This window comes from Panthera tigris, chromosome F2, assembly GCF_018350195.1.
Source record: "Panthera tigris isolate Pti1 chromosome F2, P.tigris_Pti1_mat1.1, whole genome shotgun sequence".
NCBI lineage: Eukaryota > Metazoa > Chordata > Mammalia > Carnivora > Felidae > Panthera > Panthera tigris.
In genome coordinates this window covers 71,669,435-71,682,076 of record NC_056676.1, presented here as the reverse complement: position 1 = coordinate 71,682,076, position 12,642 = coordinate 71,669,435, and the positions used below count along the sequence as shown (strand labels likewise).

General features: G+C 47.2%; 1 protein-coding gene across 4 annotated transcripts in view; it reads left to right on the top strand.

The window, feature by feature from the left end:
- ASAP1 (ArfGAP with SH3 domain, ankyrin repeat and PH domain 1) overlaps positions 1 to 12,642 on the top strand; it is a 310,634-nt gene that overhangs the window by 74,294 nt on the left and 223,698 nt on the right. The window contains exon 1 of one of the 4 annotated variants that reach the window (XM_042973134.1): positions 159 to 6,895. The exons of 2 other annotated variants lie outside the window; for them this stretch is intronic. In XM_042973134.1, the coding sequence (XP_042829068.1) occupies positions 6,488 to 6,895 (408 nt within the window). In that variant the 5' untranslated portion in view covers positions 159 to 6,487. Of the gene's footprint in view, positions 1 to 158; positions 6,896 to 12,642 lie in introns of those variants that run through there. One more of the 4 variants, XM_042973133.1, reaches the window with a different exon arrangement.

The window sequence follows — 12,642 nt, the reverse complement described above, 5'->3', positions numbered from 1 at the left end:
AGGTGTGTGCAGTCTTAGGGAGCACACAGTTTGAGAGGCAGCATCTCTGAATATGCTCATAGGGAGAGCAAGATGGGAGCAAATGGCACAGTTGTCTCTCTTTTCACAAGAAAGCTCGAGGTGTGGCTGCCCAGATTCACACGAGGTAGGTAAGCACAGAGCAGCAGAGCAGCGTGCTCCCTTTGCACTCTTTGAAGCTGGCCTCAGTACCGTATTATCTGTATTATCTGAGCCACCGTTCAGACATTCTATTTGCGTTGGGAATACTTTGTAAGAAGAGTTCTCCCGTATGTCAGAATTCTCCTCCCAGTTAAAATTTGGTCCCCAGAAAGAGCGAGATGTAAACTGGTCTGAGTTTTCAGAAAAGGAAAGGTTGAAAGCCCACACGTTGAATTCTGCCCCTGCTGTTCTCCCACATCTTCCCTCCCACCCCAAAATATCACTGAAATTCCGGGCCTGGGGCAACGAGAATGTCCGGGTGAGGGAAGGACACATTCCCCTCTGGAGGGGCCTGGGCGCGGGGCTGGGCTTTGGGAGGCTTGTGGTCCCGCTGTCAGCCCGTGTTGGGCGGGCTCCCTCACCTTCGCTTTGCAGAGCTGCCTGTGTGAGGAGGCCTCTTCCGCTTCTTGCACTCCATGCCCACGTTCGGCTGCCTCTAGCTAAGGAAGCAAGTTGCCACTAACCAGAAGCTATCTGTTTTTCCAAGTAGCGCTTTACAAACGGAGTGGTTAGCACGAGAGCCATGTGAGTGTTTGTGACGAGAATCTTCAGCAGCTGGATAAAAGGCGAAGTTTTAAGTTCCCGTGAAAGTTCATAGCCCTGTTCATCCATAAAATCAGGGGCCTCTGTTTTAACTGTTGCTATGAATTATGCTGCCAGTATTGATGTAGCGCTAACTCGGATAGAGTTAATTCTCCTTGAACCCATCTGAGTCATTCAGGGCATGTGCAGTCCGCTCCTGTTGTCTGATGTCCTTGCTTCATCCAAGCGATTCCCCGAGTCACTGCATCTTGTTTCCTCTTCTGTAGAACAAAGGGGTCAGACTTTGAAGCTTTTTCACCGGAGTTTTAAAGAATTTCTTTTCTGCAAGGGGCGCCAGCTCTCTCTAGTTGAGTGTGGGATTCAAACTTTTTAACCCCTATCTGTTCCCAGGACAGACCTAAGTCTCTCCGCCATTCCCAGAGCAGGGTTTGCTGATCCCTGGTGCTTACTTCCTAATCTCATTCTGGAAAAAGAGAAGCCAGCCTCCTATTTCTGTAAGTACAGGAGAAGTGAGCAGCCTGAGCAGAAGTGAGTAGGACTGAGTGGGATTCATACAGGACCTGGAGGGCCCCGCCCAGACTGGCCAGATCTTCCTGGTAACACTGCCAGCCCTTTGCAGAAAGTTGAATTCTGCTGACTTGTGGATTGACCCTGAGGGTTTAGTTACTTGGCATCTAATGGAGTGGGCAGGGCAGGAGAGGGATGGCTCCTGGCGGAATGAGGGGTGTGGAGCTGTAAGGAAGTTATAGGCGGCTCTGGGAGCCCTGGACAAGAGGGGAGAAGCTCTCCCCTGTTGGCTCCTCTGCGTTTCTGGGTCTTTATTTTTCCAGATCAAGTTGCTTTGTGCCTGTTACTCTGTTAAGCCGTGGGATCTAAAGATGGGCGCACGCACTGAAGGACCCCACAGACCAGAGGGGAGGTACCTCACGTTCACTGCACGTCTGCAGAGCGTCCGGCATTGCATAGGTGTTTTACATAACAGTGTCTGCTTAACGCTGACACAGCGCGATGACCCGTTCACAGTGGTGTCTGCGAGGGGCTATGGGAACATAGACGAGGGAGGGAAGCATTCTGGCTGGAGAGGGGGAGTAGAGCACGTGAACAGCAGAGGGAAGTTAGAGGGGTCAAACATGACTTTTTATGAGGTGGGAATCTCATAATCTCATTTCTGCTACAGATGGCATTTGAATGGCGTTCACTTCCTTACCCAGCAGTACAGGGACTAACAAGTAGAAACCTGTGCTTTAGAAGACACGTGTTTGTCTGGGAGGGTGAGGACAACTGAATACTGCCTCTTCTGTGTCTCTTGGTATTGGTTATGGCTTCTAAAGGCTCATTCGTGTATGCTGTCTTGCTTCTCTATACCAGCATTCAAAAACACCCAAGAGTTTTCACTCCTCTTTCTCAACCCACATCCCTAAATAAGTGCCCATAGTGTCATCTTTATGCTTCTGTTCGCTTCAGCATTGGGAAACGTGCTCTGCAGCCCATGGTGATGGGCCAGAACAATCCGGGTGCTGCCCTCATGAAGATTAGTCGGTTCTTGGTGCTTAAAGAGCCACCGAGTTCTCTTCCTCTTTGCGTAGATGTCCTTAGTGACTGGGGTTGGGCTCTCTCCTTAGCGGCAGGTGCATCGATACTCCCTTCGTGTTGCCCATTCTGCTCTTGGATTCCACAAATGCCTATTGTGTCACGAAGCCTGGGAGGAAGCAGTCCTGTGCCTAGGTCATGAGAAAGCCCCATCTTTCTGAAGCTTTCTGTCTGCCTGGCCTGGAAATGACTTCTCCCCACTTCTCTGCAACACCGGTCTTTGGATCTCTTTTGTCCTTATCACATCCTACCCCTCATTAGTTATTTATATGTTCATCTTGTCTCTCCTACCAGATTGTAAACTCACCTTGGCAAGGACTATGTGTTCTATACATTCTTCACAGACCCTAGCATGAGGATTTGCCATAATCTCTCAATAAATATTTGCTGAACTGCATCCAGACAGCATTATTTATTTTGAGCTGAGTCCTCATCAGAGTACAACGGGAATTGTTTTTAGAAAGGTCGATAATACTTACTTTCCCCTCTCCAGTTCCTTGCCCCCAGTTCTGTATTTAGTGAGTTATTTAACCTGTGTGTTCCTTCTGCATTCTGAAGAATAGGGGAGCCTAAAGATTAGGAGACAAGGTAAAACGAGGCTGTTTGGGATAAGATTAGTATATCCCTTCCACGGGAGACTACAGGACCTCAGGATGAATTCAGATTAGAGTAACTCCATAACGTATTTGCATCCGAGCAGAGAGGGACCCATGATTCGTTACAACACTTTCTTTCTTTCTTTCTTTCTTTTTTTTTTTTTTAACCACGGATGGCATGGAATTCATCTGCGGAGAGACTTCTTGTTGGAACTAGAGCGTGAGTTTCTTTCTCTCAGGTCCTTATGCAGTTTGTCACAGCACATGCCTACCTGGTCACTCAGGCTTCCTGAGTTGTTTCATTGAATTTTTTTTTCTTTTGTGTGTTTTGCTCACTGCCTCTCTTTTCTTCCCCACGCTTCATTCTTCTCAAGGGGAAATTCTAGAGATCAGGGACTGTGTCAGCAGTAGCATCATCAGCACGGTATTTATGGTTTGCTCTCCCAGCTCAGGACTCTTTGCTGCACATTTTCAAAGCAAGTTTATTTCAATAAAGAAAACAAGTCGATTAGTTAGTGTCTCTTGTCTAACCACCTGTTATGAGCCAAGCACTTGGACCTACATTGTTTCACTTTATCATAGAAAATTATAGCAGGAAGAAAATTTTCCGATTGTTAAGAACCTTGCATCTCATGCTAGGGAATGAGTTCTCTGGGGGTTTCTGTGATGCCCTGGGATGGGAGGATGGCTGTTATAAGATAAGTGTGGTGTGCCTGCCTGGAGTATCAGTGTTACTCAAAGAGGGGGGCAGGGAGGGGGATGGGTAAACGTAGGCAAGTTAAATGACCAGCAGTCAAAATATATTTAAACAATCATAACTAGAAGTGTATACAAATATCAAGGAAATCACAGAGAACAAAGCAAAATATACATGAGTATTGGTGCTAAAAACAGATTTTATGAGGATCATATACTTCGAATGAATGTTTGAGGATGCCCCCTGTGACTTCTAAGGGGTACTTTCTGGAGGAGGTGGAGAGAGACCCCAGTCTAGTGGTTCCATGTCTCTTCTTGAGGACATAAAAACAGGTCCCAGTGTTTACATCCCTGTTGGCAGAGGTGGGTCTTGAACTCCTGGTTCATTGGTTGCCATGCCGCCTGCTTCTCCTTGCCCTTCACGAGCCTTGGTGTTCGACCAGATACCTGTATATAAGCTCAGATGGTCGTATGGAGCCGAACTTGAAAGTCAGCAGTGCTCACAGAGGTGGCCAAGTACCGTAGTGGGTTGTAAATGCCAGGTCTCGCTCTTTGCAGTCACCTGTCTCTCGCCACTGGGGCCTGTGCTGTATCCCGCCACAATCTGCGCATTTTTGCAGGAAATTGACTACTTTTTGGAAGATTTGGTTACCTGCTCTTCTAAAACAAAATGGCTTAACATGCCCAAGGTCAAATTTATGTATTAGAATCACAGAATTTAAAAATTGAGAAGGTTCTTAGTTCTTCTAGGCCAACATATTTGTTTTATATGAGATAGGATAAAAAGGTTCCCTTAAATTACTAGTTTTCTCTATTTGAAGTTAGGTGACTAGTCTGTTCGTTGTTGACCCGTTTTATCGTTTTGATACCTTTACCTGAATGGAGGTTGGGTGTATTGCTCTCCCTGATGAAGTGAACTAGGGCAGTGGTGTTGATGTCTGCAGGCCTGATCGGTGTCTCCGGGTAGATAATTTTACTCCTCTCCGTAGATAAATTCCACTTTCAGAGTGGCCTACTAGAAACTGTGAGAAGCTATGAATTTTCTCCACTGTTTTATTACCTGACTCTGAAAGGAAAGATACTTGTCCTGGGAATGTTTTGGAAAGCTTAGAACTAGATTGGTTATAATTTTCTTTTCAACTCTTCCTGCCTCCTGTAGCTTTGGCCTTCTCAGCGTCTGAATTCTAAATCTAGGAATGAGGACTTGCTTGTGGTCACAGATCCTAGAAGCAGGTGACGTATGTCCATGGATATTCCATTCTGGCAGTGACACCAGCCTGCCTGGTGGGCATGATAAATTTGGTTTCCACATTAAAATATGTTGATTCTACTGTTTATAAAAGTAATATCTCCTAATTGTAAAAATAGGGAAAATACAGAAAAATATTTTTTTAAATTGCATACCACAATTTTGGAAATTCTAGTAGTATTACCTAGACAGGAGTATGTTAAAGTTTACTTTTCTGTCTATTATATGGTAATAGTTGGGATTTTATGTAGCACATGTAAATAATTCAGGAATGAAGCCCCTCTTGTGCTGTGTCCTATATCCAGCCTTATGTTCTGCATTTTTCACTTAGGAAGTTTTCTCCTAATTAACAGTTTTACCCTCTGTTTTAGTGGCGGCATGATATTCCATTTTATGGATTTACCTACTTTACTGTTCATATTCTTGTCACTGATGCTGGTTTTCCATTTTACTGTGGTAATAATACACACCTTGCTCTACTCCTCTTTCTGATGATTCCTATAGGAAGGGATTTCAGTTGCTCAGTTTAAGGCTTTTTGGTACATTGCCAGATGCTTTCCAGAAATGTTACGTCACTTAATGTTCCCGCCTGTGGGGTATGAGTGTGTCCCCTCCTTCTGGGCAGGGTAGGTTCTGGCTCCCCATTCTTGGGGTGCACACATTCGCTCCGCTCTGGGCAGCCTGGGTGTCTCCACACCCCTGCATGGAGGGCAGCACGCTGTTCGTTCAGGGCCTGGGGGCCAGTCCTCATCCCTCTTAGAACTGGCTTCTTCTCCCTATTTGCTTTGTAGTCTTCATTCACTAATAGCATCATCTGTCTGAGTGCCGAGGAGTTTTCTCAGCATACTTTTTCTTTATCTTTTAAGCACAGAAATGTCTCTGTTAAAATTAGCAGCAGCTGGGGTTGCTTCTGGCTGCATGATCCCACATGACAGTAACTTAGATGAGGGAGCCGGTCTGTCCTGGTGCCACCGTGCCCTTGCCACCTTTACCTTGCTCACCGAGGTGCCCCGCCTGGCACAGCCTCTCCTCCAAGTCACCGCAGTGGTTGTTACGCAGGAAGTGAGGTTGTAACAACACTGCAGAGGACGGAGGGTCCTGCTGCTGGTAGGAGGGGCTCCTCTTGAGTTCTGATAAACTATCCTCATTTTCTTGCAGTTTCCATTCCGATTCAGCAGACGCCCCAGCTCCATTCTCTCGGGTGCTAGAGCTGTCTTCCCTCCCAGCTGGCCTGAAGCCAGCCCAGGTGGCTGTGGAGGCCCCACTGCTCCAACCTGCCCTTCTGTGTTTCCACAGACCTGCTCTCTCTCCTTTGGGTTGGACTCAGAGTGTTATATCCAAGTTTTGGGGACAAAAGTTTTCTTCAAGTATTTGGCCCTTATTTGAAGTTACGCAGACACGGACCGAACCCCAGCTCTCTCACACGTCTGTTTTAAGACCTTGGGAAAGGGGCCTGACTTTCTCCTGCTGGCCCGTGGAAGGGAACAGCCATGCCCCTCCCTAGGCTGGGGGAGGCCGCCCGGGGTGGCCTGTCGCAAGTACACAGAGGAATCTGTGAACACGTGCCACTTGCCTCGGTGACTCGGCCTCTTGGATGAGGCCGAAGTGGGGGTACCTGGCATGTCGCAGTTCTCCTCTGCACGCCTCCCTCTCCCTGCCCCTCTCACCCCTGCCGCAGGCAGGTGCCCCTCCTCAGAGAAGCCCCGTCTGTTCCATGGAGCCCATCAACTATCAGTGCTCTCCATTCTTGCCTTGTCATGGGACACTATCAGTGAGGCTTTCTGCACACCCATTTGCAAACAGTTTCCTGTTCCTTATTTTAGCTGTTTTTGTAAAAGTAGCTAGTGGTGCGGCAACCATGTCTTCACTGGTCCTTCCTTCCTCAGCCTCCCCCTCCCCGCCCCCCATTCCCCAGCATGAGCAGGTCTTTCTTCTTTCTGTGTCCTTGGGCGACCCATCACTTCTCCCATCTCGTGTTCGTGTCTTCAGCCAGCACGACCAGGTTAGCAGTCGTCGCTAGTAGACCGAGAGGTGATCCATAAAGGGTGGTGGGTAAGGTCTCAGGAGCAGGTACACGACTCCCTGGCTGGCTCACTGATTTATTCATCACTTCTATGCATTTGCATCGTGACCAGAACTTCTGTGTTCCAGACGCTCTTAGCACCAGTGGCAACAAGGTGGCAACCCAGCCCCAGGGCTCAGACGCTCATAATGAAGTTAGGTTTTAAGTGCAGTCAACTGTGGGCGGTGTTACGATAGCACCTGTATGGGCTGGTGAAGGCATAAATGATGGACTTGACTGTTCCGTTTGGGGGAGGAGGCTATAAAAAGCCTTCGTGTAGGGTGTGGGCTCATCCTGAATCACACAGAGGTCCAACTGCTTCACTCCTTACTTTAAGTTACTCCATGGTGGAATCCTTGAAACTCAGAGGCAACTTAGTGAATCCTAGAGTTCAGCCCTCTTCCTACAGTAACTGAAACCCTGACAGTGTATTTTGATTTATCAGGGAGATTTTTTTTCTCCTGCAAGGGCCATTCCCTCTTGCTAGATTTTGGCTGAGAAGGAGGGTATTGTGACCATTTTGGCTGTATGCTGTTAGCACGTAGTGATGTGTAGGGGTGGGGGAGTAAAGAATAAAATGTGCCTGCACTTGCTTGGGTACAAATCTTCTGAATTCTACATGAGAAGAAACCCACAGTTTGTGCACATTTTTCAAGATCGATGTTTTTCTCTTTAACATATTTATGGTACTTTTCCTAAAATGTTAAAGTATAGACGACTATGGAGATTTAAAAGAAAAAGTGAGAAATGTGAAATTAAAGGCAAAATAGGATTAAATCTCAAGGTATGTAATGTACCAGATGATGGTAGGGCCTGGAATATTCAGTAGGGTATCCTGGCAAAAGGTGAGGAAATGTTGGTCTTTGTTATCTTTTGACCCTTCTTAATGAATAGCCATGTTGGCGACCACTCACCTGTCCGTTTCACCGTTTGCCATTAGTTGTTCATTGGCCTGTAATAGTTGGGATAAGGTTGATCTGCATATTACACAGGGGGAAAAAAGAGACTTCCATATGATCATTTATTTCTCTCTCACCTAAAAAGAGTTTGGACATAGGCCTGGAATCGGGGGTTCAGGCTTCTTTTTCAACCCCACCTTCCTCAGCACATGGATTTTGTCCACAAGGTCACATCTTAGCTCAAGATAGATGCTTGGAGCTCCGGCTGTCACTTCTGAGATGTAGATACTAAGAAAGACAAAATTGAGCCCTCAAATGAATCCATCCTCTTCCATAACCCACACAACCTTACAACATACTGGCTAATCTGGCTGCAAGAAAGATTGGGAAATGGATTCTTTTATGCCCAGTGGCAAAATATCCTGCTAAAAACTGGGACCCTGATACTCTGGAGAAAAGGAGAATGTGTGTTGGGGCAGACAGGCAGCAGTGTCTGTCTCAAGGCTTCATCAGAAGGGCCTTGAGGTGGAGAGGAGACAAAGGTCAGTGCAGTAGAGAACTGGAGGAAGTCAGGGTTGAATGTTCCCCACGTGGACAGTGACATTGCCAAGAATGATGTTGGGATGCAGTCAGATGGCCGAGTCATTGAAAGATTAGTGACCTGGAGCCCAGGAGGAAGAGGTGGTTGCATGAACCTCAGAGGAGGAGACTGTTGAAAACCATTCTGGTAGGCCAGCTGTTGGCAAGAGGCATGTCTCTCTGTCCCGCCGGACTTGGGAAGTGGGAGCCCTGCTGCTGGACGCGTTTCCTTGTGGACTTCATGGGAACATGGGACTGGGGAGCACAGGGTGACCTGTCAATGAGCTTGACTTCACCTAGAGTGGCCTCTCCTCTTAGAGAAAGGAGAGGAAGAGCCTCTTGCTTGGGCTCTGCTCACCTTGTAGGATTCATCTTCCCACTTGTATGCAGCTGTCTCCATTATGAACATGATTTGTGGGCAGTTTGGTTTTGAGACTTGCCGCCCTGCCTTAAACCCCAGTTCCTGGCTCTTACCTCATGCGACCCCAGTTTGCATGATCTCAACTCAGATCCCGGACAAGGCATGATAATTATTTTACATGATCTGTCTTGCTTATATGCAAAGGGAGTAGCCATCTTGTGGATTATTCACAGGTATTTTTTGGTTTTATTGCTGCTTTTTTAAAATCCTGGAATGACCTCCTTGGGCCTCTAGCATGACTAGGGGCTGCTCAGCGCTCCCCTATAAAACTCTCTACCTGTCCAGCTGAGATATAATATTCTTTCCATTTGTGTTGTGCTTTATGGTTTATAGACATTCTTCACACATTTGCTCCTCTGATCCTCATAAAGAAACTGCGTTGGAGGTAGACGTAACTTATTACTTGTTTCCAGTCAGAAGCCTAGTCTCAGAGGTCACCCAGCCAGCTTGTGGAAGACCTGGGTTTGAACCCAGGTGGTCTGTCTCTCGTTCTCAAGTGTACAAGTTCAGAGTAAGCAAGAGGATGTTAGTTCTTGGCCTGAACAGAATCTACTTAGTTGATCTGCTGTGGCTGAAACATTTGTCTGCATATCTGACCACATCTAAACCAGCCTTTGATTGTTCACGTTTGGTATCATCTGTGGCCCAGCTCCCTTTGGTTGGCAATGTGCAGAGCACATTTCCAGTGTTGAGACTGTTTTGCTCTATGCAATTCCATTCTGATTGGATCGGTTTGCGCAGGTCCCAGCCTCACCGATGTCACAGCAAGCGTGGTATGCTGTAGCTCAGAGAGCTGGCCCGGCACTGGTTCTGTGCAGGCCTGTGTGTGTGTGGTTCGTCGCATGGGTATTAGCTCTGTTACCCTGGGCATACCGCTTAATATTTGCAGCCCTCCGCCTTGCCATTGCACAATTAGGGTAGAAACAGGTAGTTGCCAGGCCATTGTTCACCCCTGCCAACCTCAGTTCTCTCATCTGTAAACTGGGGATCATGATTGCCACTGCAGAGTATCGCAAAGATTAAATAAATTAGAGCTCAGCACCAGGCCTGGCAATATAGCTGGAGCTTCGCAAATGTTCCATCTCCTTGCCCTTTCTCTCCCACTTTATCTTTTGAAAGTGTTTGGAGAGCCTCCTAAAAAGTGACACGGAGGGGCACCTGGGAGGCTCAGTCGGTGAAGCATCTGACTTCGGCTCAGGTCATGATCGCACAGTCCGTGAGTTCGAGCTCCGTGTCGGGCTCTGTGCTGACAGCTCGGAGCCTGAAGCCTGCTTCAGATTCTGTGTCCCCCTCTCTCTGCATTCCTCCCCCGCTTCCACTCGGTGTGTGTATGTGTGTGTCTCTCTCTCTTTCTCTCTCTCTCTCCTCTCAAAAATAAACGTTAACAAAAATTTTTTTAAGGGACATGCAGGTCAAAAAAATCAAGTCAAGGTTGTCACAATGTGAACGCCTTGCACACTCAGTACAGCGAGTGCGTGGAGTTTGAGTGTGGGGAGCAGACTTACCTGTTTGACCCGGAGACATCGCTTTGCAAATGACTCTTTTCTGAACACCGGCCTTTTCTGACCAATTTGAGGCGCCATTGAGGGTGACTCACTCTAGCCCTTCATTGATGATGCTCATTTATAGGCAGTACTTTTATTTCCAAATGGACTTCCTGTCCCACTGCCTTAGGGGTTGGTGGGCTGCCTGCCAACCGAGGTGTGGACCGCAGAAAGCGAGTGCGAGGGAAGCCAGCAGTCCGCGGGGCTGTGCTGAAGCGGGTGCAGCGAGGAGTGGCGTTAAGTGCAGAGGGAGCCGTCGTCCCTTTGGCGGATCCCTGCCCCCTGCCCTCTACGGGGACTGTTAAATGTCCAGAGCTGATAGCGTGGAGTCTCGAGCTGTTTCTTTTACTCAGAAAGTAGACGGTGTTTAAGGTAAAGATTCATAAGCTTTGGATATTCTGGGGCCGATGGTTTTAGGCAGTGATGTTAATTTTTTTTTTTCTTTAACTGAAACCTCTGGTCTTCTGTGAGGACCTGTGTGTTCTGCCACCTCACAGAGGTTCCCGTTTTCAAATGGCAGCCCCATCAGTTGGGCAATATAACTGTAACTTGAGAAGACCACAGGCCACGGCTACTCTGCAGATAACCTGCAGTAAATTGCCATGAAGGTGTTACTTTGAAACCGGGTTCTTCTCCAGGTGGGGCAGAGGAAAATAGCAATTTCCTTTCTAAGGCAAGGGGATTTGGAAGGAGGGTTAAATGTATATGTGATCTCATTGAGAGCAGGGCAGCAAAGGTGAAGAAAGGCAGAGGACCTTTTAACATTTTTCATTTTAAGGTTACTTCATTTCATTTTTGTTGAAGGTGGCAATGGATGGGTGTGAACGCTGGATTTTATTATGGGGACCCACCAGATTTACTTAGAATTGATCTGGAGGCTGCCTCCACTGTCCGCTTGACACCTGTGTGGTACTCAGCCCTGCCCCCCACCTCAGTTTGCTTCTTTGTAAGTTGGTGATTCTCATTCCAGGTCCATCCAATTTTAACTTGAAAGAAAGGCCTTTTTCAAATAGATGGAATATGCCAGTGCTTCCCAAATGTTGGTGTGCATCAGAATCACCTGCAAGTCCCATTAGAACACTCTGCGGGCCCCCACCCCCAGAGCTTCTGAGTCAGGAGGTCTGGGATAGGGCCTGAGAACTAGCATTTCCAACAAGCACCCAGGTGATGCTCACATTGCTGGTCCAGGCACCACTCTGAGGGCCACAGAAGTAAGCAAAGCAGAAATTCAAGAGCTTATTCCACTTGGGAAGCAGTTACTGTATTAGGCTCACCAGACTATTTAGGAGGGTTGACTCTTAAAGCCTAGAAACTGCAAAGAGCTGAATGTTTAAAAATGTTTTTATTTATTTTGAGAGAAAGTACGCATGCAAACCAGGGAGGGACGGAGAGAGGGAATCCCTAGCAAGCTCCGTGCTGTCTGCGCAGAGCCCGGCGTGGGTCTTGTGCTCACAAACCGGGAGATTATGACCTGAACTGAATTCAAGAGTCAGGCACACAACCAACTGGGCTACCCAGGAGCCCCAGAGCTAAATGTTCAAAAATATAAAATGGAGGAAGGAAAGGAGAGGGGAAAGGAAAAGGAAGAAAGAAAATGAATTCTGTGGGAGAGGCCACATTTCTCTTATCTGTATCCTCATTTTGTGGATTTGTCCATATGTTTTTATAATGGCCTAGGAGTTTCTTGGTTTTTACTCCCTTTATGGTTTTGGCAGAACTCGTATATCTGCACCTATGACTATAATTTTTTCAGAACAACTTTTTATTCTGGAAAACGTCCAAATATAGGAAAGACAGAGGGGATGATGAGCCCCCCTGTATTCAGCGCCCAACTTCAGCAGTAACCAATTATTTATGGCCACTCTTGTTTCATTGCTGTCCCACCAGTTTAGTTTCCTGGGTGGGATATTCCCCACCGGATTATTCTGCAGGTCCCAGGCACACCATTTCACTGATGGTGTAGTTCAGGTTGTATCTCTAAAAGATAAGGGCTCTTTTAATAAAAAAAAAAAAAAAAAAAAAAATCATGGGGCAACTGGGTGGCTCAGTCGGTTAAGTGCCCAATTCTTGATTTCAGCTAGGGTCATGATCTCTCGGTTGGTGAGATTGAGCCCTGCCTCTGGTTCTGGGTTCTGTGCTGACAGCACAGAGCCTGCTTGGGATTCTCCACCCCCCTTCCTCTTTCTCTTCTCTCTCCTCTCTCCTCTCTCTCCTCCTCTCTCCCTCTCTCTCCCTCTCTCTCCC